The 22,640-nt window shown below is 44.2% G+C and overlaps 1 protein-coding gene across 20 annotated transcripts in view; it reads left to right on the top strand.

Annotated features, from left to right (window-relative positions):
- The window catches only part of CELF2 (CUGBP Elav-like family member 2), an 823,343-nt gene that overhangs the window by 547,099 nt on the left and 253,604 nt on the right, over positions 1-22,640 (top strand). For all 20 annotated transcript variants that reach the window (XM_058190373.1, XM_058190376.1, XM_058190380.1 and 17 more), the window contains one exon: positions 9,193-9,389. In XM_058190373.1, the coding sequence (XP_058046356.1) occupies positions 9,193-9,389 (197 nt within the window). The remainder of the gene's footprint in view (positions 1-9,192; positions 9,390-22,640) is intronic.

Here is a 22,640-nt window from a genome sequence, read left to right as displayed (position 1 = left end):
AAAACGGTCATAAAATGAGGCAAAATTCACTTAACCACTGTCTCGCTTATCAACATCAGTTTTGGACTCAGTTGTGGTCGTAAGTTGGAGGTTCCCTGTATTCATTTTTTTATACTTGCAACGGGAGGGAGAATTTAGCATCTAGCCTTCCGTCCTACATTTGCATAGATAGCTAGCCTATGTTTTATTGATTCCATCCGCAAATGCTATAATTATCCCTCCCAAGAATTCTTTTCTTGGACAAGTTGGTTTATTCTAATAGGAATTTGAAAGAAAGGTTATTGCTGCTTGCCCACCACAGCTTCATTAAGGCCTTGATCACATTTTGACATTTATCTTGTAATTTTCCAGAGCTGTTAAGTCTCAGTAGAAGACAGCAAATGGCACTTGGAAATAGACAGATAATAAAGGTGTCTTGAAGAGCAAATACATTCGCTGGGCTAAACTTGTTTGTGTAGTCAGTTAGTAAGAGACAGCGATTGGAGAATACATGATATTTTAGAAAATATCATGCCCTTGGACCGGAGCAGCGCAGTAAATGCTAAGGAGGACAGGTTGATAGGAAAGAAATTATTATTATCTTGGAAAGATAATATGCTCTTTTAATCATTCAGGCCAGCCTGCAATTTTCAGACCATAGTAAGCCTATTCTTTCCTATTCTTTTCACTATTTGCAATATATATTGATCCTGCTTTTAATCCTAAAAGCTCGGGACAGCATGTGTTTTAATCTTTAAAAACCCTGTAAAATTGGTTCCCGGAGAGAAGGATAATTAGAAGAGAATACGGGCAGTCTCAGCTTACAACCGTTTGTTTAGCGACCGTTTGAAGTCACAACAGTGCTGAAAACTGACTTAGAGTCATTTTTCACACTTACGACCATTGCATCCCTTTGGTCACATGATCAAAATTCAGACACTTGGCCACTGGCTTGCACTTATGACAGGTTGCAATGTCCCAGGGTCACGTGATCCCCTTTTTCGACCTTCTGACAAGCAAAGTTAATGGGAAAGCCAGATTCACTTAACAACCAGGTTACTAATTTAACAGCTTCAGTGTGTTCACTTAACAACTGTAGCAAGACTGGTTGTTGTAAATTGCGGCAAAATTCCACTGAACAAATGTCTCACTAAAACAACAGAAGTTTTGGGAGCCGTTGTGGTCGAGGACTTCTCCATACTTGACAACCATTGGAACTTCTTGAAAAACTGGATTTACAAGTTGTAAACTACAACCCAGCTATGAGGTTCAGGTGGTTTTCTCTTGGTCATGTGATTGTACTTTGGTTGCTTGGCGACACAACTGCATTTACGGCGGTTTGCAGCATCCTTCAGTTTTAAACTCACTCCCCCTTTTCCTACGGATTGCCAGTAAGAGATCACTTCCTTGCGCCATTCTTTAGCAATATTATTTATTGGCCAAGTGTAATTGGACACACAAGGAATTTGTTTCCAGTGCATAAGCTCTCCATATGCGTACAAACAACAAAGTGATAAGTCCTAGATCATAAATCATAAGATACACTCATTAATCGTAAGATACAAACAAGAAGTAATAAATCATAAGATACCAGTAGGAAACATGGGGAGATGAGAAGGATAACAGCAATCCAACCCTACTACATGGGTAAATATCCTTAGGCATAAGACAGTGCTAAGGGAATTGTGTATTTAGCAGAATGATGGCATGGGGAAAAAACTGACTTCGTGTCTAGTTGTTTCGGCATTCAATGCCCTGTAGCAGCATCCCGAGGGGAGAAGTTCAGAGATGGTATACAGCCGGTTCGGACCGGTTTAAGCGAACCGGTAGCAGAAATCGCAGATGGTCCTGCCCTCCCATCCTGACTTTATTTTTATTTATTTATTTTTTATTTATTTACATTTATATCCCGCCCTTCTCCGAAGACTCAGGGCGGCTTACATTGTGTAAGGCAATAGTCTCATCCTATTTGTATATTTATATACAAAGTCAACTTATTGCCCCCAACAATCTGGGTCCTCATTTTACCTACCTTATAAAGGATGGAAGGCTGAGTCAACCTTGGGCCTGGTGGGACTTGAACCTGTAGTAATTGCAAGCAGCTGTGTTTAATAACAGGCTGTCTTACAGCCTGAGCCACCCAAGGATGTTTTATGTTTTATTATTATGTTTTATGTCATCCTATGTAGTTACATTTTTGAGGCCGGGCACATGCATGGAAGGTCGGGCGCGAATGCGGAAGATGTGTGCATGGGGGACAAACCAGTGGTAACAAAACGTAAAACCCACTGCTGGAGAAGTGGAAACAGTTTATGTCCAGGATGTGAAGGGTCTCTAGATATTTTCTCATCCCTCTTTCTGGCTCCTGCAGTATACAGATCCTCAATGGAAGGCAGGCTGGGTTGCAATGGTCTTTTTCTGCAGTCCTAACTATCGGCTGAAGTCTGTACCTCTCCTGTTTGGTTTGCTGTGCCAAACCAGACAGTCATAGAGGTACAGATGATAGGCTCAATTAATTACCCTGTAGAACTGCATTAGCAGATCCTTGGGCAATCTGAGCATTGTGAGTTGGATACAGGAAGAACTGAGTTCGCTGTGCCCTTTTTTTAATGACGGTTTTAATATTAGGGGTGTCCATTTCATGTCCTGGAAGATTATAGAACCCAGAAGCTTGAAGGTCTCTATTGTTGATACCGTGTTGCAGGAGTTGGTATTCAGCCGGTTCAGACCGGTTCGGCCAAACCGGTAGGAGAAATCGTGGCCCCAGCTCTATGTCATCCTATTTAGGCACGTTTTTGAGGCTGGGCACATGCGTGGGAAGCACGGGCATGTGAGAAGCGGGCGGGCATGCACGAGAAGCGAGCGGGCACATGCATGGTGAACCAGTGGTAACAAAATTGAAACCCGCCACTGCGTGTTGTCTAATATTGTAAGAGATGGTAGGATTCTTACTGTAGGTAAAGGTGTGTGCCATTCAGTTGTAGACCCAGTAAATTTGTGAAGGGAACATTGCTAAGTTCACAGAATATGCCAAAACTAGGAAAGTTACTGCGGCTGAATTTCATCGAAGATCTTACGTAAAATAGGTCAATAGGAACACCAGGGAGTGAAGAAAAAGTGATTGGTCCAGTAGATGACTTCAAGTAAGGGGGGGAGGGTCTGGATAGACATCCATCATAAACTGCTTTAATTTTGATACCTAAAACCAGCAGAAAATTGGGCTGAATGGAACTCTCTTCCGGCTATGAACCTATGAAAGCTTATTGTGATGTCCTGATCGATGCCATGTGTTATAACAAGGCTTGGCTTTCTACCTCTTACTGAGCTATGAATTATTCATCCCATTTTAGCCCAGAACTAAGATTTATAAAGCTCTTCTCTCCTGGCTTCACAGACGTTCGAACGTGCTGCTTTGAGGATGCGGTAGAGGTTCCTTTCTTTCATTTACACATCTGAACACTCCACAAATTATTCATGCTGAAAGATGGAATTATGAGGCGAGGGGGGGGAGGAGGAGAAGGGGAAAAAAAGAGGGGAGGAGGAGAAGGAGGAGAAAGGTGGTGGTGGAGGAGGAGGAGGAGGGAGGTGGTGGAAGAGAAGGTGAAGGAAGGTGGAGGAGGAGAAGGAGAAAGATGGAGGTGGGAGAGGAGGAGAAGGTAAAAGAGAATGAGGAGAAAGGTGGAGAAGGAGGAGGAGAAAGGTGGTGGAGGAGGATGAGGAGGAGAAGGAGAAGGAAGGTGGAGGAGGAGAAGGAGAAGGAAGGTGGCGGAAGAGAAGGTGGAGGAAGGTGGAGGAGGAGGAGGAGAAAGGTGGAGGAGAAGGAGAAGGAAGGTGGCAGAAGAGAAGGTGAAGGAAGGTGGAGGTGGAGGAGGAGGAGGAAGAAGATGGAGGTGGAGATGGGAGAGGAGTAGAAGGTAAAGGAGAAGGAGAAGGAAGGTGGTGGAGGAGGAGGTGGTGGAAAAAGAGGAGGAGAAAGAGAAGAAGAGTGGTGATGGAGGAGGAGAAGGGAGCTGGAGCTGGAGCTGGAAGGCAAGGAGAAGGAGGTGGAGGTGGAGGAGGAGGAGGATTTTAATATCCATTGGAAGAAATAAAGATCCCTATAACAATCTTTTTCAGTTTGATTAGAATTTTATATACGAGTAGGAATCGTATGTTGGATAATTTTAATGGTTTTCCCAGAGTATCCTGAGAATTGGAGTTGAAATTCCTCCATGAAGAATTTCCAACCTTCAAAGATTTATGGCTCATGGAGATTTTTAAGGAAAGGGGTTTTTACAAAACCTGTCCAGGTGTCCTTCTTTGCTTGATTTTCTGCAGAAATGTATGAAAAATTAGGAATTCTAGGAGCTGTCATTCCAGCCCATCAGGAAAACACCAGGTTACCGAAAACTACAGGTAGTTCCTCGACTTACAGCAGTTCATTTAGTGACCATTCAATGTTACAACAGCGCTGAAAAAAGTGACTTATGATCAGAGGTGGGATTCATTTACCTTCCCTATCAGTTCACAAATGTGAGCACGAACCTTCCACCCATGCTCAGCCTTCCGCGCAGGCGCACGGCCTCGAAAACGTGGCTACATAGGACGGCATTACGTCCGGGCGAGTGGGCGGGGCTTACTGCACTCGGCACTACCGGTTCACTCGAACCGGACCGAACCGGCTGAATCCCACCACTGTTTATGACCATTTTTCACAGTTACGACCATTGCAGCATCCCCATGGTCACGTGATCAGAATCCGTATGCTTGGCAATGGGTTCATATTGATGACGGTTGCATTTTGTCTGGGTCGTTGTGTGATCCCCTTTTGTGACCTTCTGACAAGCAAAGTCATTGGGGAAGCCAGATTCATTTAACAACCGTGTTTCTAACTTGCCAACTGCAGTGATTCATTTAATGACTGTGGCACGAAAGGTCATAAGATGGGACAAAACTCACAATTGTTTCACTTAGCAACAGAAATTACGAGCGTAATTGTGGTCATACCTGTATCCTAAGCACTGATTAGAAAGGTATTCCCCAACAAATTAGATTTGGGCTGCTATTTTATTCCAGAATTGTAGCAGTCCTTACAATAAAAGCAAGTTCTAGAATCAAATTTATAAAATTATAGGATGGGATGGAATTTTACGTATTTTTGAGAACAGGATACATCTGCAAAGGATGAATAAATGATATAATGGTGAAAATTTAGTGAAAAGCCAGTTAATAACTGCAGATTCCTTTTTGCATGGTTTTATAACCCCCCCCCCAAATATAATAAAATAAAATAAAATCCCTAAGGACTTTAACTCTTTTAAGTTCATCACTGTAAATCAATTTAAGCAGTGCCTGAAAGCTCCAACTCAAGAAACTGGCATTATTCCAGAGTGAATTAATCTGAAATTAATTTGATTTTGAAAGGCTCCATCTGGTTATGTTTGGAAAAGACAGTTAAGACAGAGAAAGAAAGATATAAACAAATGATCATCTGTATTTCCCACACCAGATGTTTTCTGGGTTGTTGTTTTTTTTTCATCTTCTTCTTCCCCCTTTTAAAAGAACTAAGAATATTTTATTTTTTAAGTGATGGAAAGGGTGATGATGCAGGCTGTCTCTTGAAATGGCAGTAATTTGCTTTTTACGGATTTTTTTTAATAAAAATCAAAGCTTCTAATAGAGAAGAAATGGGAAGACGACTTCAAGAGACATAACATTAGTAACCTTAAAAACGGAGAACTGGGCAGCCCTAATCTAATTTCATTGACAAGAGTCGTGCAAAAGAAATAAGGGTGAAATTGCCAGCGTGCTATAAAATTAGGGCATTTAAACTGAAATAGAGTGGAAGACACACTGTCAACCTTAAGCACATGACCTGAAATCGCAATCATCTTTTTTTTTTCAAACCTCTGCAAAGAACTGTATTATTTTCAGAAAGAGGTTTGTAAACTGCGGTTTATTAATCGCACTACGGTAGTTTGATTCAGGCAACATGCTAAGCTGTGCCGCGGCTGAAGGAAACACGGAATTTGCACAAATGCTAACCCTCACTACACAAGCAGCGGTGGATTGCGCATATTCTTACCACTGGTTTGCCACGCGCACGCTCGCTTTGCGCACCTGGCCTTCCGTGCATGCACTTTGCTAAAGTGACCAGATTTCAGCCATGGCAAAGCGGGACACCATTGACGCGGCGGGCAGGGGGGGCTGCGCATGCGCACTGAGTCTTGCCACCTGCCTGAAGGAGGAGGAGCAGCTGCTGCTTCTCTGCTCTTCCAGGCAGGCTCAGCTCTCCTCGGCTCTCCTCTCCACTCTTCTCTTCCTCTCGGGTGAAGTCAAGCGGCGTCTCTCCTCCCTCTCGCGCCCCCTTCTCTGCCACTCCCCCTTCTCCGCCTCCTCCTCTTGCGTTGCCGCCTCCCATTTTCAGAATGGGAGTGAAACAAACAAAAAATAGGGACTTTTTGGAATTGCAGCAGGACGCGGGACAAATTATTAAAAAGCGGGACTGTCCCGCCAAAAGTGGGACGTCTGGTCACTATACGCTTTGCTCGTGCGCGTGCCTTTCACACATGCACCCAGCCTCAAAAACATGACTAAATAGGACGTTTTTACGCCGGGGCAGATGGATGGGCCCACTCGGGATCTCTGCTACGGGTTCACCAAAACCACTACGAAACAGCTGAATACCATCATTGTATGCAAGCCATTCCAGCTTATCACATTGTGTGAACCCCTACACCTCACAATTGCATACAGTGGCATGTAAGCAGAGGTGGGTTTCAGCAGTCTTCGACCAGTTCTGGAGAACCGGTTAGTGGAAATTTTGAGTAGTTCGGAGAACCGGTAGTAAAAATTCTGACTGGCCCCGCCCCCATCTATTCTCTGCCTCCCGAGTCCCAGCTGATGGAGAGGAAATGGGGATTTTGCAGTAACCTTCCCCCTGGAGTGGGGAGGGAATGGAGATTTTACAGTATCCTTCCCCTGCCACACCCACCAAGCCATGCCACGCCCACCAAGCCACACCCACAGAACCAGTAGTAAAAAATTTTGAAACCCACCACTGTATGTAAGCATCTAATGGGAAAAATAGAGAACTAATCTTTTAAGCATTTAATTTTTATTTGTTGTCTTTATATTTCACCTGCCATTCAGAAGCATAAGGCTGCATACCTAAGGGCTGGCTTGTTTTAGTGGTTAAGGCGCTGGCCTGGAAACCAGGAGACGGTGAGTCCTAGTCCCGTCGTAGGCATGAAAGCCAGCAGGATGACTTTAGGCCAATCAGCAGGAGACTGTTGGTTCTAGTCCCGCCTTAGGTATGAAAGCCAGTTGGGTGACTTTAGGCCAATCAGCAGGAGACTGTAGGTTCTAGTCCCGCCTTAGGCATGAAAGCCAGCGGGGTAATTTTAGGCCGATCAGCAGGAGACTGTAGGTTCTGGTCCCGCCTTAGGCATGAAAGCCAGTGGGGTGCCTTTAGACCAATCAGCAGGAGACTGTAAATTCTAATCCCGCCTTAGGCATGAAAGCCAGTGGGGTGACTTTGGGCCAATCACCAGGAGACTGTGAGTTCTAATCCCTCCTTAGGCCTGGCTTTTCTTGCTTCAGGAAGACTCTGGGAAAATCTTGCTTTGGATTAAATATTTTAAAATGTACCTTTCGATAGAGGAAGGAGATAAGAATAAAATAGGCAACTAGGTCAATATTGTCTACACCGGGGTTTCTCAACCTTGGCTGCTTTCATATAGGTGGACTTCAATCCCAGAATTCCCCACCCAGCCAGAAATGGTATTTACCGGTTCGGCAAACCAATTCAAATGGCCGCTAACGGTTCGCCCGAACCAGTCCGAACTGGTTCTGAATACCACCTCTGCACTGAACCCCAGCTCTCTCTAATCCCCCACCCTCCCTATCCCTCAGCTCCACTGTGGCAACCCTGACGCTCCAAGATGGCTTCGGCCAGGCCAGCATTAGGGTTTTTATTTCATTTTTTAAAAATCTCCTCAAATTGGGATTAGCAACTCTGTTAATGCATTACCTCCTACATGTGCACTTTCTTGCTGCCCGTAAGCCCGTGTTGGTTCCCCGTTGCTCGTTGTATCGCCTCTTTGAAAGCTTTCCATCAACTCAGTGCTACTTTTCCGTTTTTTTTTTTTCATTCTGGAATCATTACCGAAATGAGAGCATTGTCCCTACCTTTAACTGGAGATGGATGCGCACATGGCTCCTCGGTCCTTTTTCCCTGCTTTTAACGCTCTCCCCCCCTCCTTTCATCTCACGTTGTGTTGTTTTGCTTCTTTTGATACTCTCCATTTCATCCCATTTCTGGAGTTTTGAAATAGAGCCAGCAGTGAAAACTAGGGCACAATGGGGCGAGCCTTTCCGTCTCTTTCCATGTCAGTTTCCATGTGAATTCACCCATTAATGCCATACAAATTTCCTTCCACATCCATGGCACTTATTATTATTTTTTTCCATAAATGAAAGGACAACAGGCTTATTTTCACCTACCGGTCATCCTCAACTTACAAATATTTGTTTAGTGACTGCTCAAAGTTTTAGTGGCACCGAAAAATGACGTATAGGACTGTTTTTCACACTTGTCACCGTTGCATCAACCCCATGGTCACGTGATCAAAATTTGGCTGCTTGGCAACCGGCGTATATTCACGATGGTTGCAGGGTCCCCAGGGTCATGGGGTGTGTGACCTTTTGCGACCTTCTAAAGCTGGACTGAAGGGATTGCATTGTCCTTTCAGCATCCATCTCATTCAGGCATGTCGAACTCAAGGCCCGCAGGTTGCATCCGGCCCGCAGGGTGTGTAGTTCTGGCCCCCGGAGCCGGCCTGGAAACAGCAAAGGACCGGTCCACAGTTCCTGTGCCAGCAAAAACGGAGCTCGGGAGGGCCACGAGGATTGCAGGAGGCCGTTGCAGCTGAAAATGGACCTCGCAAGGGCTGCGTTGACAGTGTTGAGGGGATTATTTGTTTAGCAGAGTGATGGCGTTGTGGGGGGGAAAGCTGTTCTTGTGTCTAGTTGTTCTGGTGTGCAGCGCTCTATAGCGTCGTTTTGAGGGTAGAAGTTGAAACAATTTATGCCCAGGATACGAGGGGTCCGTAGATATTTTCACAGCCCTCTTTTTGACTCGTGCAGCATACAGATCCTCAATGGAAGGCAGTTTGGTAGCCATTGTGAACTGCCCTTTCTCTAACCACCTTCTTTCTCGCTTGTGTTTTCTAGCAACGGCACAGCTAACAAGATGAATGGCGCTCTGGATCATTCAGACCAACCAGACCCCGATGCCATTAAGATGTTTGTTGGGCAGATCCCCCGCTCGTGGTCAGAAAAAGAATTGAAAGAACTTTTTGAGCCTTACGGAGCTGTTTACCAGATCAACGTTCTCCGAGATCGGAGTCAGAACCCGCCCCAAAGTAAAGGTAAGGTCATGTTGACACGCTGGATTCTTATTGAGTAGGTGAGCTTCTTCTCCGACTGGTTGTAAGGTTTCTCAGTGCCTCTCAGGATTTGGAAACTTGGTCCTTATATCCAACCATCTGGCCAAATTGATAAGGAAAGTCGCTAATATTTGTTATTTGGTGACACCAATTAGGTAAAATCAATGCTAGAAAGGGTTATTTTCTTGCATGTTTCATTGCCCAACTAGGTAACATCATCAGTGCTTGAAGGGAGTGGGGTTTGCGCTCAGTTTGTTTTCAGGTATCTTGCCCTGACGGTGTTTGTGGACATTGGAGAATTCCTGTAAGACTGCCACTCAGACAAAATCCGCCATCAACAGTCACGTAGAGATAAACCACATCTACATACCTTTCAAAAGACACAATAAAAAAGCCAAAAAGGAAACAAAAAGAACAGAACATGTTCTCTCTAACAATCAACTCCCGGATAAGGAGAGAGTAGAGTAGAGTAGAGTAGAGTAGAGTAGAGTAGAGTAGAGTAGAGTGGAATAGAGTGCAATGCAGTGGAATATTATGGAATGGAATGGAATAGAATATGAAATAAATAGAATACTTTATTGGCCAATTGTGATTGGACATACAAGGAATTTGTCTCCGGTGCATAACCTCTCAGTGTATATACAAACGGTACAGTGAGAGGTCATGGATTATAGATCATAGTTATAACCATTAATCATAAGATACAACAAGAAGTGATAAATCATTGATACCAATAGTAGAAATTATTAGGAAAGGTGAGAAGATGAGAAAAATGAGAAGATGAGAAGGATACTATAAATACAGCCTATTTATATGGGTAAATATCTTTAGGCCTAAGATAGTGCTATGGAAGTTAGGTGTCCAGCAGAGTGATGGCATGGGAAAAAAACCTAAATTTCTGTCTACAAAACAATACCCCAATCAAGGAACTACCAAGTCAGGCAAACAAGCTAACAGTGAACAACAGCCTAATCAAAGAATCACGGAGAATATTCCCCTCCAACACTGACAGGTCAATCCACCTGTATATAGCAGAGAGCAAACCCATTCCTTTCTAGCCCTGATGATACTACCTAGTTGGGTAATGAAATATCTGTAAGAAAAGACCAAAGCTCAGAGATTACCAAGGATCTCACTGTTCAACCCTTGAGCTACAAATATTCTCTTCTCTTTTTATCCCTGGTGTCTGACCTCCAATCCTTGTCTGGTTTCATAAATGACTTCCTCGTTTCTCAGCTAGCTTGCTTGTTGCTTTCTTCTCCACCACCCAATTGGTCATTCTACCCCACTGATTTCCCCAAATAGTTTAGTTCACATCACGCTTCATTTCACAACGCACATCATTTCAAAGACCCGTGCAATCTTTGTAAATAGCGTATCTGATTTGTTCACGCGTGATCAGGCATGGTTCTGAGTCCTGGCTTGCAAACAAACCCATGATGAGGGTTTTTTCTCGAATCGAAATTTGTGACGCCGCCATTCTCTAAAGTCCGCTTCTTTAAACTGCGGTTTGCAGTGGTGAGTCTATGAGACAGATTCGCCGTGGAGTGTTGTGACCGAAGCCCAAGTAGTGATTACTAAACACAATTCAGTCCTCAGCAAACTTATTTTATTAAAATAGCTGAGAATTAATTCATTCTCAGCTTAGTCCAAAACAAAATTCTTAATAACCAGTCCCTCGGCCTTATCACCAACCTTTGATGTCTTCACCCCATTCCTAAGAGGTCTGTAAGGGGCGTGCATAAGAGCACCAACGTGCCTACCGTTCCTGTCCTAATGTTCCCTTTGGCAACCTGCCAAAGGCTTTTCTTGGCAAAAACCCCACAAAGTTCAAAAGACGCTGACAAGAAGCACGGAAATCAGTGTTGCTTTTCTACAACGAACCCAATAGCTCGTTGCTGCTCTTTTAAGCCTTATGGGAGTGGCCAATCATCTTCTGGCCTTACTCCAGAGTCATCCTTTTTTCTTCAGCTGCTCTTGCCTTCCGACAGCTCTTCGCATGCATGCACTAGGAACAGGCTCCTCCTGTTCCTCTGCCTCTCTGCTATCCACCTCTGGAGGTTCCGGAGTCTGCGCATTGCTCCCAGATGGCCCTGGCCCCATCTCTGCCTCCGATGTAGAGCCCTCGTCTGGGCCTTCCCCTGACTCCAGGACTGGCCCATGGTCCTCCCCAGCCTCCTCACTGTCTGACTCTGCTGCCAGGTCCACGGGTTGCTGGCAGACCACAACACGGAGAGCATTTGCACAGGATTTGCAATTGTCAAAGCTGTGCATTCCTAATTTGGCCCTCCGCATGCAAACATCTTGGATTTCCTGCACGTCTCTATTTCTGGACGTTTGATTACTTGCCTCGGTTGTGCTCAGTTTCCTCCAGCTTTGCTCAGCTACTGTCAGGAGGGAGGAAAAAGACAATATCTTTCAGAATCAAACTGCTTCTAAGGGATCTCAGAGCTTTCGTCTAAAAAGTCTAAAACTACCAGCTGTTCCTCACTTTTCCTTTGCTTTCCTGGCTTGTCACCTTCTCTTTTCTCAAATTACCAATGCCTTCCTTGGCTTCATGACTTTCTGCACCACTGTTAACTCTTTACTGAAGGAGCTGAAGGAATAGCAAAAGGCTGTATTTTCTCTTCTCTTTTAGCATACTGGAAATCTTTAGTCCAGGTAATCCTTGACTTACAACCATTCGTTTGGTTCGAAGTTATGACGGCACTGAAAAAAAAAGTGACTTATGACCGTTTTTCACACTTGCAACCATTGCCGTATCCTCATGGTCATGTGATCAAAATTCAAATGCTTGGAAACTGGCATGTACTTATGACTGCTGCAGGTCCCGGGGTCATAGGATTCCCTTTGGCAAAATTCTGACAAGCCAAGTCAATGGGGAAGCCAGATTCATTTAACAACCCTGTTGCTAATTTAACGACTGCAGTGATTCACTTAACAAGTATGGTAAGAGAGGTCCCACAATGGGGCAAATCTCACTTAACAACTGTCTCGCTTAGCAACAGAGATGTTGGACTCCGCTCTAGTCATAAGTCGAGGACTACCTGTACAGTTATGGCTAGAATTTCTGTTGTTAAAGCAAGATGACTGCTTTAGGAGATGTTTTTCCAGGAGGCAACTGGACTTCCTTGTTTTTTCTTCGAAGACTTTTCGTTTCTCGTCGAAGAAGCTTCTTCAGATCTGACTGGATAGTGGGGAATGGAAGGATTATCCTGTCAGAGCTGAAGAAGCTTCTTCGACGAGAAGTGAAACATCTTCAAAGAAAAACAAGGAAGTACCATTGCCTCCTGAAAAAAGCACCTTTGGGACAACCATGACCTGGATGGCTGAGAATCTCTACCGACTTCAAGGTGGCTGATGTGAGTCACACCTCTCTGACTTTTTTTTTGCAGCAGTTGTTAAGTGAATCACATGGTTGTTAAATGAATCCAATGTCTCTCCATGGACTTTGCTTGTCAGAAGACAGCTCGGAAGATTGCAAACAGCAATTGATTATATGATCCCTGGATAGTGCAACAATCATAAATACATCACAGTTGTGAAGGGCCCAAATTTTAATCATGTAACCTTGGCGATGCTTTGATGGTTGTAAGCGTGAGAATTGGCTGTAAGTCACTTTTTCCAGCCACTGTAATTCTGACGAGTCGCTGTACGAATGGTTGCAAGTCGAGGCCAACCTGAATTGCCAACTGAAGTCGGGAGCGTAGAATTTCTTGAGGATTGTCTCATTGTTCTGAATCGATTCCCAAACGCAGTCATGATACTTCTGTTGTTATTTTCTCAACGTGGAGTAAAGTTCTACTTGTATACATTGGTTTGAATTGTTGTGGTGGTATTTCATTGTCCTTTTTGTTAACTTGCCGTTGAAATGAAGTGAACTTCACAGGCAAATGATGTGGGGGAAGCTACTCATTTAATTTAACTTAATTTAAAAGAGAATTTAAGGGCGTTTATAGGGTACCTGATTTATCCAGTGGCTGCTGGTGTAGAATACAGGATGACTGATACGTTAAGCGTTACTACTTATTATATTGAGCTTGTTTTATTTTTGGGGGGGAAAAAAAAAACCTGATTTCCAGGATATTTTTTTCCCAACTTGAGAATTTGAAACTCCCTGGTCGTCTCCCATCCAGCTACCGTGTTCCCCCAAAAATAAGACCTCCCCAGATAATAAGCCCTCTCCCGAAAATAAGCCCTCCCCCAAAAGTAAGCCCTCTCCAAAAATATTTAAACGCATGCAACAGCCGGTCTCTGCCATTTCTTCTGGTTGGAGAGACAGAGCTAGAAATCAGTTAAGATGGCAAGAGGAGCCCCATCTTGCTCCACGTGCCCCAAAATAATAAGACCTCCCCGAAAATAAGGCCAAGCGCTTATTCAAAAACATATAATAGGGTCTTATTTTTGGGGAAACACAGTACCAACCCAATTCAACCCTTCTCAGCTTTTTTCACAGTTACCACCTGCTGCAATTTTTTTTTAAAAAAAAACAACCTCTGACATTACTCAGAGCAATAAATTTGAAGTATAGCAATACCGATGGATTTGCATAGACATTTGCATATCAAAAGGAGTGGCGCAGACTGCTAAACAGTCTGTTATTAACAACAGCTGCCTGCAATTATTGCAGGTTCAAGTCCCACCAGGCCCAAGGTTGACTCAGCCTTCCATCCTTTATAAGGTAGGTAAAATGAGGACCCAGATTGTTGGGGGCAATAAAAGTTGACTTTGTATATAATATACAAATAGGATGAAGACTATTGCTTAACACAGTGTAAGCCGCCCTGAGTCTTCGGAGAAGGGCGGGATATAAATGTAAATTTATATATATATATATATATATATATATATATATATATATATATATATATATATATATATATATATAGGTCTTTAGTTGTTGGGTTTTCTCCGTGTAAAATTGGAAGTGTCTTGGCTTTGACGAGTCTCATTCGTCATCTTCAGGCTTCAGCTTGCAGCAATGTGTGATCGCAGCTGTTTCTTCCTTTAACAAATAAAAGGAAGAAACAGCTGCGATCACACATTGCTCCCAGAAGCACGGGTTGAAGCCTGAAGATGACGAATGAGACTTCACAAACGCCGCCAAGACACTTCCAATCTTACACGGAGAAAACCCAACAACCAAAGACTATATACAAACACCGTGAAAACCTCAGAAAACAAATATATATATATATATATATATATATATATATATATATATATATATATATATATATATATATATATATATATATATATATATATATATATATATATATATATATAAAAAACTTAGAATAGGCTGCATTCTTTGCTGAGTTTTACACAGGTGTAAACATAGTAAAAATAGGGACCACCTTTACTGGGGAGGGAACAGCGTTCCGTGTGCCTTTGGCGTTGAGTCATGCCGGCCACATGACCACGGAGATGACTTCGGACAGCACTGGCTCTTCGGCTTTGAAACGGAGATGAGCACTGCCCCCTAGAGTTGGGAACGACTAGCACATATGTGCGAGGAGAACCTTTACCTTTAAACATAACCTAAGGTAGGACAGAAAAGAATAGAATAGAATAGAATAGAATAGAATAGAATAGAATAGAATAGAATAGAATAGAATAGAATAGAATAGAATAGAATAGAATAGAATAGAATAGAATTTTTATTGGCCAAGTGTGATTGGACACACAAGGAATTTGTCTTGGTGCATATGCTCTCAGTGTACATAAAAGAAAAGATACGTTCATCAAGGTACAACATTTACAACACAATTGATGGTCAATATATCAATATAAATCATAAGGATTGCCAGCAACAAAGTTACAGTCATACAGTCATAAGTGGAAAGAGATGGGTGATGGGAACTCTGAGAAGATTAATAGTGGTGCAGATTTAGTAAATAGTTTGACAGATTTGAGGGAATTATTTGTTTAGCAGAGTGATGGCCTTCGGGAAAAAACTGTTCTTGTGTCTAGTTGTTCTGGTATACAGTGCTCTATAGAGTCGTTTTGAGGGTAGGAGTTGAAACAGTTTATGTCCAGGATGCGAGGGGTCTGTAAATATTTTCACGGCCCTCTTCAATTTGAACCAATTTCTGGCAAGACGGGGAGAAAATGGAACGAGTCAAAATGCGCACGGTTTGATTGATTTTGTGCCATCGAATTGATGTCAACTTTCAGGGACTACATAGATTTTTCTTCCATGATGGTCTCTCCATAATGTCAGCGTCCCAACAAACATCCATAGTAATTCAGAACTCTGAGACACCTAACTTGGTCCTTCAGCTGTCTAACGGCAATAGCGCTTAAACTTATATCCCGCTTCATAGTGCTTTACAGCTGTATCTAAAGCAGGGTTGTCAAACTCAAGGCCCGGGGGCCGGATCTGGCTTGCGGAGTACTTAGATTTGGCCCGCGGGGCTGCCCTGGAAATAGCAAAGGACAGGCCCACAGAGGCCGTCCCAGCCGAAAACGGAGCTCGGGAGCCCATTTTTGCTGGCAGAGCGCTCAGGCCATCACAGGCGCAGCCCAGAGATGAAATGTAAAATTTGTTACTACCAGTTCTGTGGGCGTGGCTTGGTGGTGGTGGGGGTTATGTGATTGGGTGGGCGTGACCAACTTCTTTATTCTTTTTACTTTTAAAAGCATTTTTTCTACAACCTCTTCGGCTGAAGAGGTTGTTAAAAATGCTTTTAAAAGGCTCTGATGATCAGGCAACTCATCTGGGATCACCAGAGGAGCCTTTTAAAAGCATTTTTTCTACAACCTCTTCAGCTGAAGAGGTTGTAGAAAAAATGCTTTTAAAAGCCTCTGACGATCTCAGCTGAGCCGCACGATCATCAGAAGCTTTTTTTTTAACTTTTAAAAGCATTTTTTCAGCCGAAGGAAAAGATGCTTTTAAAAGTAAAAAAAAAAAAAACCACCTCTGACAAGCACACGTCTCAGCTGCGCATTGAGGGGGGCAGGGATTTTTGCTACCGGTTCTCTGAACCACCCAATGCCATCGCTACTGGATCGGACGATCCGGTCTGAACCAGGAGCATTTCACCCCTGGCGCAGCCCCTCTGACATGAGTGACATCATGCCGGCCACGCCCACCCTGGCCCTTTGAGGTCAAACACAATCTTGATGCTGTGGGCAGAGTTTGCCTGCAATACTGCATTCTAACCACTGCGCCCCCACAGCTCATTCGATGCACCTGTCACCACTATTAAGTAAGTCCGTCCACTTCGTTGCTGGTTATTCTTCTCTTTCGTTCCAGCTTTTCCTGCATTACAGCCTTCTACAGGGGCGTAAACCCAGTTTAATTTTTTTTCCCATTGGATGGAAGGAAAAATGAGTCAAAACAGACTCGTTTACAAGTAGCCGGACATCTGAGCAGAATTTCAAAGACTGAAAAGAGAAGTCAACTTATGGTTTCAGTGGCTAACTTTGATGTTGTTATACCTTACACAGGTAGTCCTCAAATTACAACATTTAGTGACCGTTTGAGGTTACAATGGAACTGAAAAAAAATGGCTTATCGTTTTTCACGCATCCCCACAATTATATAATAAAAATTCAGGCACTTGGCAATTGATTCATATTTATGTCGATTGCAGTGTCCCGGGGTTATGTGATCCCCTTCTGACAGCAAAGTCCATGGGAAAGCCAGATTCACTTAACAACCAAGGCAAGAAAGGTTGTAAAATGGGGCACACCTCACTTAACAACTGCCTCACTCAGCAGTAGAAATTTTAATTGTAAGGTCGTAAGTTGAGAACTCCCTATAGGCTGTGTGAGAAATGACCAGGGTAGAACAAGAAGCAATGGGTGGAAACTGATCAAGGAAAGAAGCAACTTAGAACTAAGGAGAAATTTCCTGACAGTTAGAACAATTAATCAGTGGAACAACTTGCCTGCAGAAGTTGTAAATGCTCCAACACTGGAAAAATTTAAGAAAATCTTAGATAACCATCTGTCTGAGATGGTGTAGGGCAGTGGTTCTCAACCTTTATAGTGCTGCGACCCCTTTAATACAATTCCCCACGATGTGGCAACCCCAACCATAAAATTATTTTCGTTTTGAATTTATTGCGCCTGAAGCCGTATTGGCTAGCGATCTGAACTACTTGCGATTGCCTTGAGGACGGAGGCATTAAAGCGGAGACTCCTCCCCTATTACGTTTATCGCGCCTGAAGCCAGATTAGGCTAGCGATTGGGAGTGATTGCAGCTGGCTTGAGAGGGAGACATCAGAGCAAAGATTTCTCTCTTTTTTAATTCATCGCACCTGAAGCCGAATTCGGATAGCGATTTGAAGAGCCTGCAGCTGGCTTGTGGAGTCAACCATTGGAGCGCGATTCTTTGACTCGCAAGTATACTTCCCATATTTTCGATGGTCTTAGGCAACCCCTGGCAAATCGTCATTCGACCCCCAACGAGGTTGCGACCCACAGGTTGAGAACCGCTGGTGTAGGGTTTCCTGCCTGGGCAGGGGGTTGGACTAGAAGGCCTCCAAGGTCCCTTCCAACTCTGTTGTTATTATTATTATTATATTCTTTCAATCTTCTTTAGTTTCACATTTGCAACAAAGACAATATCTGCACGGATGGCCAAGTTGATCTCAAGGCAGCCACACAATTTTTTTTTTCCAAGGAGTAGATCATTGTCCTAAAGAAATTCTGATGTTCTTCTCGAAGATATCCCAGCAGTATTGGAGTTAAATACTTGGACATCTCAGCCTTGTGAGCAGAGCAGGAATTGTCAGACTGTTGCATCCCAGCTGCAGCCTGTTTCATAATTGACAGAGCACAATATTGATTGTGGACTTATTAAAACCACATGCACATTTTTGTAACCGAACAGGCTGTGCAAAACAAACCGAAGCTGATCTACTGAAGTCTTTCTCCACCGTCAATGTCTTTGTCCTTCATTTATGCCCAATTAGTCCTATCTATTTATCTGGTTGTAAAGAAGCGGAAAATGGAATAGAAGAGCTGGAATTTTTTTTGGGGGGGGGGTTTCTCCTAGGTTCTTCACAGTCAGTTTGGCGTAGCGCAGGGGTGAAATCCACTAACCTTCACTACCGGGTTCCCAAATGGAAGTGCCCGCATGAGCCAGGGGTGAAATGCTCTGTTCTGTCCTCCTTCGATTCCGTCCGAGCGATGGCTTAATTAGCCGGCACTATCAGCTGGCAGCAAAATAGCGAGCGTCTGCCAAGTGTCTCTGTTATCTCCCTCAACGCCTATGAGTCACCCAGGAACAAACTTCAGCTCTTAGTTAATCAGTTGATTTGCTTGTTACGAAGACGCACAGCAGCTCTGGCTGCCTTTATATCCTGTGGGGTGTGACTCCATGACTCAGCACTTCCTAGGCCTGCCCCACCCCTGCTTCTGTTGTTCCCGCCTCTCTTGCCTACGAAACCTAGGGTCCAACCAAGCCTGATTGCCATCAGCTGGTCTGAAGGCGTGGCCTGGGGGGGGAAAGAGTCAGGGGACAGAGGCCTCGTTATCTCTTCCCACCTGGCCTGCCTCTGGCTCCTGGAGCTGAGCCAGGGAAGCCGGTGCTCCCGAGGTAAGTCCTGATGGCCCTTCACCCTCACTTTCCAAGTCACTTTCTGGCAGGAGGCCTGGTTCCAAGTCACTTTCTGGCAGGAGGCCCGGCTCGGGAGGCGCAGACACAACATGCTTCCAATTCGGACCGGATCAGCCAATTTGGTAGCGTTGTCAGTGGATGGTTCGGAGAACCAGTAGCAAAAATCCCTGCCCTCCGCCCCCCATGCCCACCCAATCGCTCGGTTGCCCGCTTGCCACTTCTTTCTGGCTCGCTCACTTTTCCCACCCGAATGGTAGGAATAGTTTGTAAAAAATGCTTTTAAAAGGTAAAAAAAAAGAGGCTTTGACAATCACAGCTGAGCCACGCGATCGTCAGAGCCTTTTTTAAAAAACTTTTAAAAGCATTTTTACAACCTATTCGCCCGAATAGGTAGTAAAAAAAATGCTTTTAAAAGGTTAAAAAAAAGGCTCTGACGATCATGTGCCTTAGCCGATCACACACACACATCCATGCGCTGTTCTACTTACCTTCCTTCCCATGTTTCCTTTTGGTGTGCACTACGTGTGTGCGCGCGTGCACCTTGCAATTGGTGCGTGGTGCGCACTGCGCATGCACATGTGTGGTGCACACTGCGCATGCACATGCGCAGCGCGCATTGGCATACAGAGCGCATGCACAGCCACCGAACTGGTAGTAAACTGGTTCAGATTTCACCACTCACTTCACTCATGCACGACACCTCTGCAGATGTGTGCAGGACCTTCTGTGCATGCACAGAATGTCAAAAACAAGACATGATGACATCTGGGTGGGTGGGCGGAGCTTCCCGTCGCCAGCGCTACCGGTTCGCTACTGGTACCGATACTGGTGTAGTGGTTAGGTTCTGCCCTAGAAACCAGGAGATGGTAGTTGTAGTTCCAACTTAGGCATGTGTTCTGTCTCCTTTCCCACTTCGGAGCAACGAGCTGGCCTTCAGCCAGTGGATTCACGGCTCTTATCAGTCCTGGCAGAGAAATTGCAGCTGCCTGCCAAAGTTCAAACAAATGACTCACAGGGTAAGACTTTCAGCTCTCTTTGAAATGGTTCAGCTAATTTTTGCTTCCCGTGGAATGAGAGCAGTCCAAAAACTCCTTATATATCCTGTGGGGTGGGGCTCCTGCCCCACCCTTCCCTTTGATGACGCCGCCTCTCTAATCTTCTGAAGTGCGGGTCGATCCAAGCTTGATTGTTATTATTATCAGCTGGGTCTGAAGGCGTAGGCTGGGGAAGGGAGGAATCAGGGGATGATGGCCTCATTACGTCCTCCGACTGGTCTGGTTCTGGCTCCTGGAGCCGGGCCAAAGGAATTGGTGCTCTCGAGGTAAGCCTTACCGGCCCTTCCCCCTCACTTTCGGAGTCACTTTCGGGCATGGGGCCAGGTTCGGGGGCTGGAGTCACAACAGCATGAAAACCATCCAGGTGACTTTGGCCAATCACCAGGAGACACAGAGTTCTAGTCCTGCCTGAGGCTTGAAAACCAGCTGGCTGACTTTGGACCAGTCTCTCTTTCTCTCTCTCAGCCCAATCCATCTCCGAGTTACACCTGAGGTTCTCTTAATACACTGCTCCACTATCTCCCAAGGTAAAAACTACTATTGTACCTGACAGCCATAACCTAAATGCACCAGGATTTATCTTGGATTCCTACTCAGTGCCATTTGACCAGTGGTGAAATCCAATTTTTTTTTACTACCGGTTCTGTGGGCGTGGCGTGGTGTGGCTTGGTGGGTTTGGCTTGGTGGGCTTGGTAGGGGAAGGATACTGCAAAATCTCCATTCTCTCCCCACTCCTGGGGATAGAATACTGCAAAATCCCCATTCCCTCCCCATTCCTGGGGGAAGGATATTGCGAAATCTCCATTCCCACCCAACTCTGGGGCCAGCTGGAAGTGGTATTTACCAGTTCTCCGAACTACTCAAAATTTCTGCTACCGGTTCTCCGGAACCTGTCAGAACTTTCTGGATTTCACCCCTGCATTTGACTCGTTTTACAGCACGAGACCACAAGAATAAAATTTCCTACGGGTTAGCAACTCCAACTTAAATAGAAGCTGGATTCCCAATTTTTACTTTACAGCAGTGTTTCTCAAACATGGCCTCTTGAAGAAGATGTGTGAGCTTCAACTCCCAGAATCCCCCAGCCACCATACTGAAAGTTGTTGAGAAATACTGCCCTATTGCATAAAACCTACTAGATTATTTTTCAGGCCCCAGTCCAAGGAGTATCTTATTTTCCAAAGCCCTTTGCTCTTGACCGATGAGGTTTAAACCAGAAAGATATAGAATTGCCAACCGAGCTAAAGTACTTAAGAGTTCTGGCTGACGATCAGAAGCGCATCCTATCTGACAAGGGAGATCAATAACGTTTTCAGTCTCTGAGCAAATGGCTTCTTAAAAACAGAGAGAAAGAAAATATCACTACTGCTGCAGGCTCAGGGGTGAAACAAGATGAGTTTGTGAGGAGGGAAAGGAAAAGAAAAAAAAATATCCTTGAAACGTAAAAAAAGAGTTCGTCTTAATGCTGGGTAGAAATTATCCTCGAAGGAGGGTTTTTTTAAAAAAAAGAGGGAGAAAAAAGAATAATGTTTCAAGGTGAAGGATGCATTGAAAGTATTCTTTGGATTAGGAGAGCCACGGATGTCATGGAAAAAAAGCCAAGCCTTGAAGAAAAAAAACCCTGTAGGAGAATAGCTCATGAAAGCTGAAATATATTCGGAATAAGGCATAAAAGAAGAAAAGATAATATGGATAACATATCCATAGGAAAGCAAGCATAAATAAGCCCCGCCTTAGCCAAGAAAGCCAGCTGGGTGACTTTGGCCCAATCATTAGGAGACTGAGAGTTCTAGTTCCGCCTTAGCCATGAAAGCCAGCTAGGTGATTCTGGGCCAATCACCAAGAAACTGTGAGTTCTAGTCCCGCCTTAGCCAAGAAAGCCAGCTGGGTGACTTTGGCCCAATCACGAGGAGACTGAGAGTTCTAGTCCCGCCTTAGCCGTGAAAGCCAGCTAGGAGACTTTGGCCCAATCACCAGGAGTCTGTGAGTTCTAGTCCCGCCTTAGCCAAGAAAGCCAGCTGGGTGACTTTGGGCCAGTTCATTTCTCTGTCCGGTCCACATAACAGGGTTGTTGTTGTGAGGAACATAAGAAGAGGAATATGTGTCAGATATGTTGGCTGCCTTGAGTTATTTATAGAAATAATAAAGGTGATCTGTGTGTGCGCGCATACACACACGTGCTCATTTGTGTTTGTACATGCATGTGTAATGTCTGTGTGTAAATATATAAATGAATCTCATATTTCTGGGAAGTTTTACCCATGATGAAAAACTTTGAAAGAAAAAGATGGAGATAATTGAAACGCTCAAGACCAAAGGAAGGGCAGAAATATCTGTTACAATTGCCATATTTATTTACTTATTTATATTTCATATTTCTAAACTGCCCATTTCCCTCAAAGAGGGGCTCATTTGGTTTTATTTCAATCTCCTAGGAAGGAGCAAGAATAATGAAAGTGATTTTCACTAGAATAGAATAGAATTTTATTAGCCAAGTGTGATTGGACACACAAGGAATTTGTCTTGGTGCATACGCTCTCAGTGTACATAAAAGAAAAAATACAAGTCTTTTCTATGACAGCAAGTAGACCAAGATTCAAACA

The sequence above is a fragment of the Ahaetulla prasina genome, chromosome 7 (genome assembly GCF_028640845.1).
Source record: "Ahaetulla prasina isolate Xishuangbanna chromosome 7, ASM2864084v1, whole genome shotgun sequence".
NCBI classification, from domain to species: domain Eukaryota; kingdom Metazoa; phylum Chordata; class Lepidosauria; order Squamata; family Colubridae; genus Ahaetulla; species Ahaetulla prasina.
Note: the sequence above shows the minus strand (reverse complement) of the source record. Positions and strands in the feature narration are given on the sequence as shown.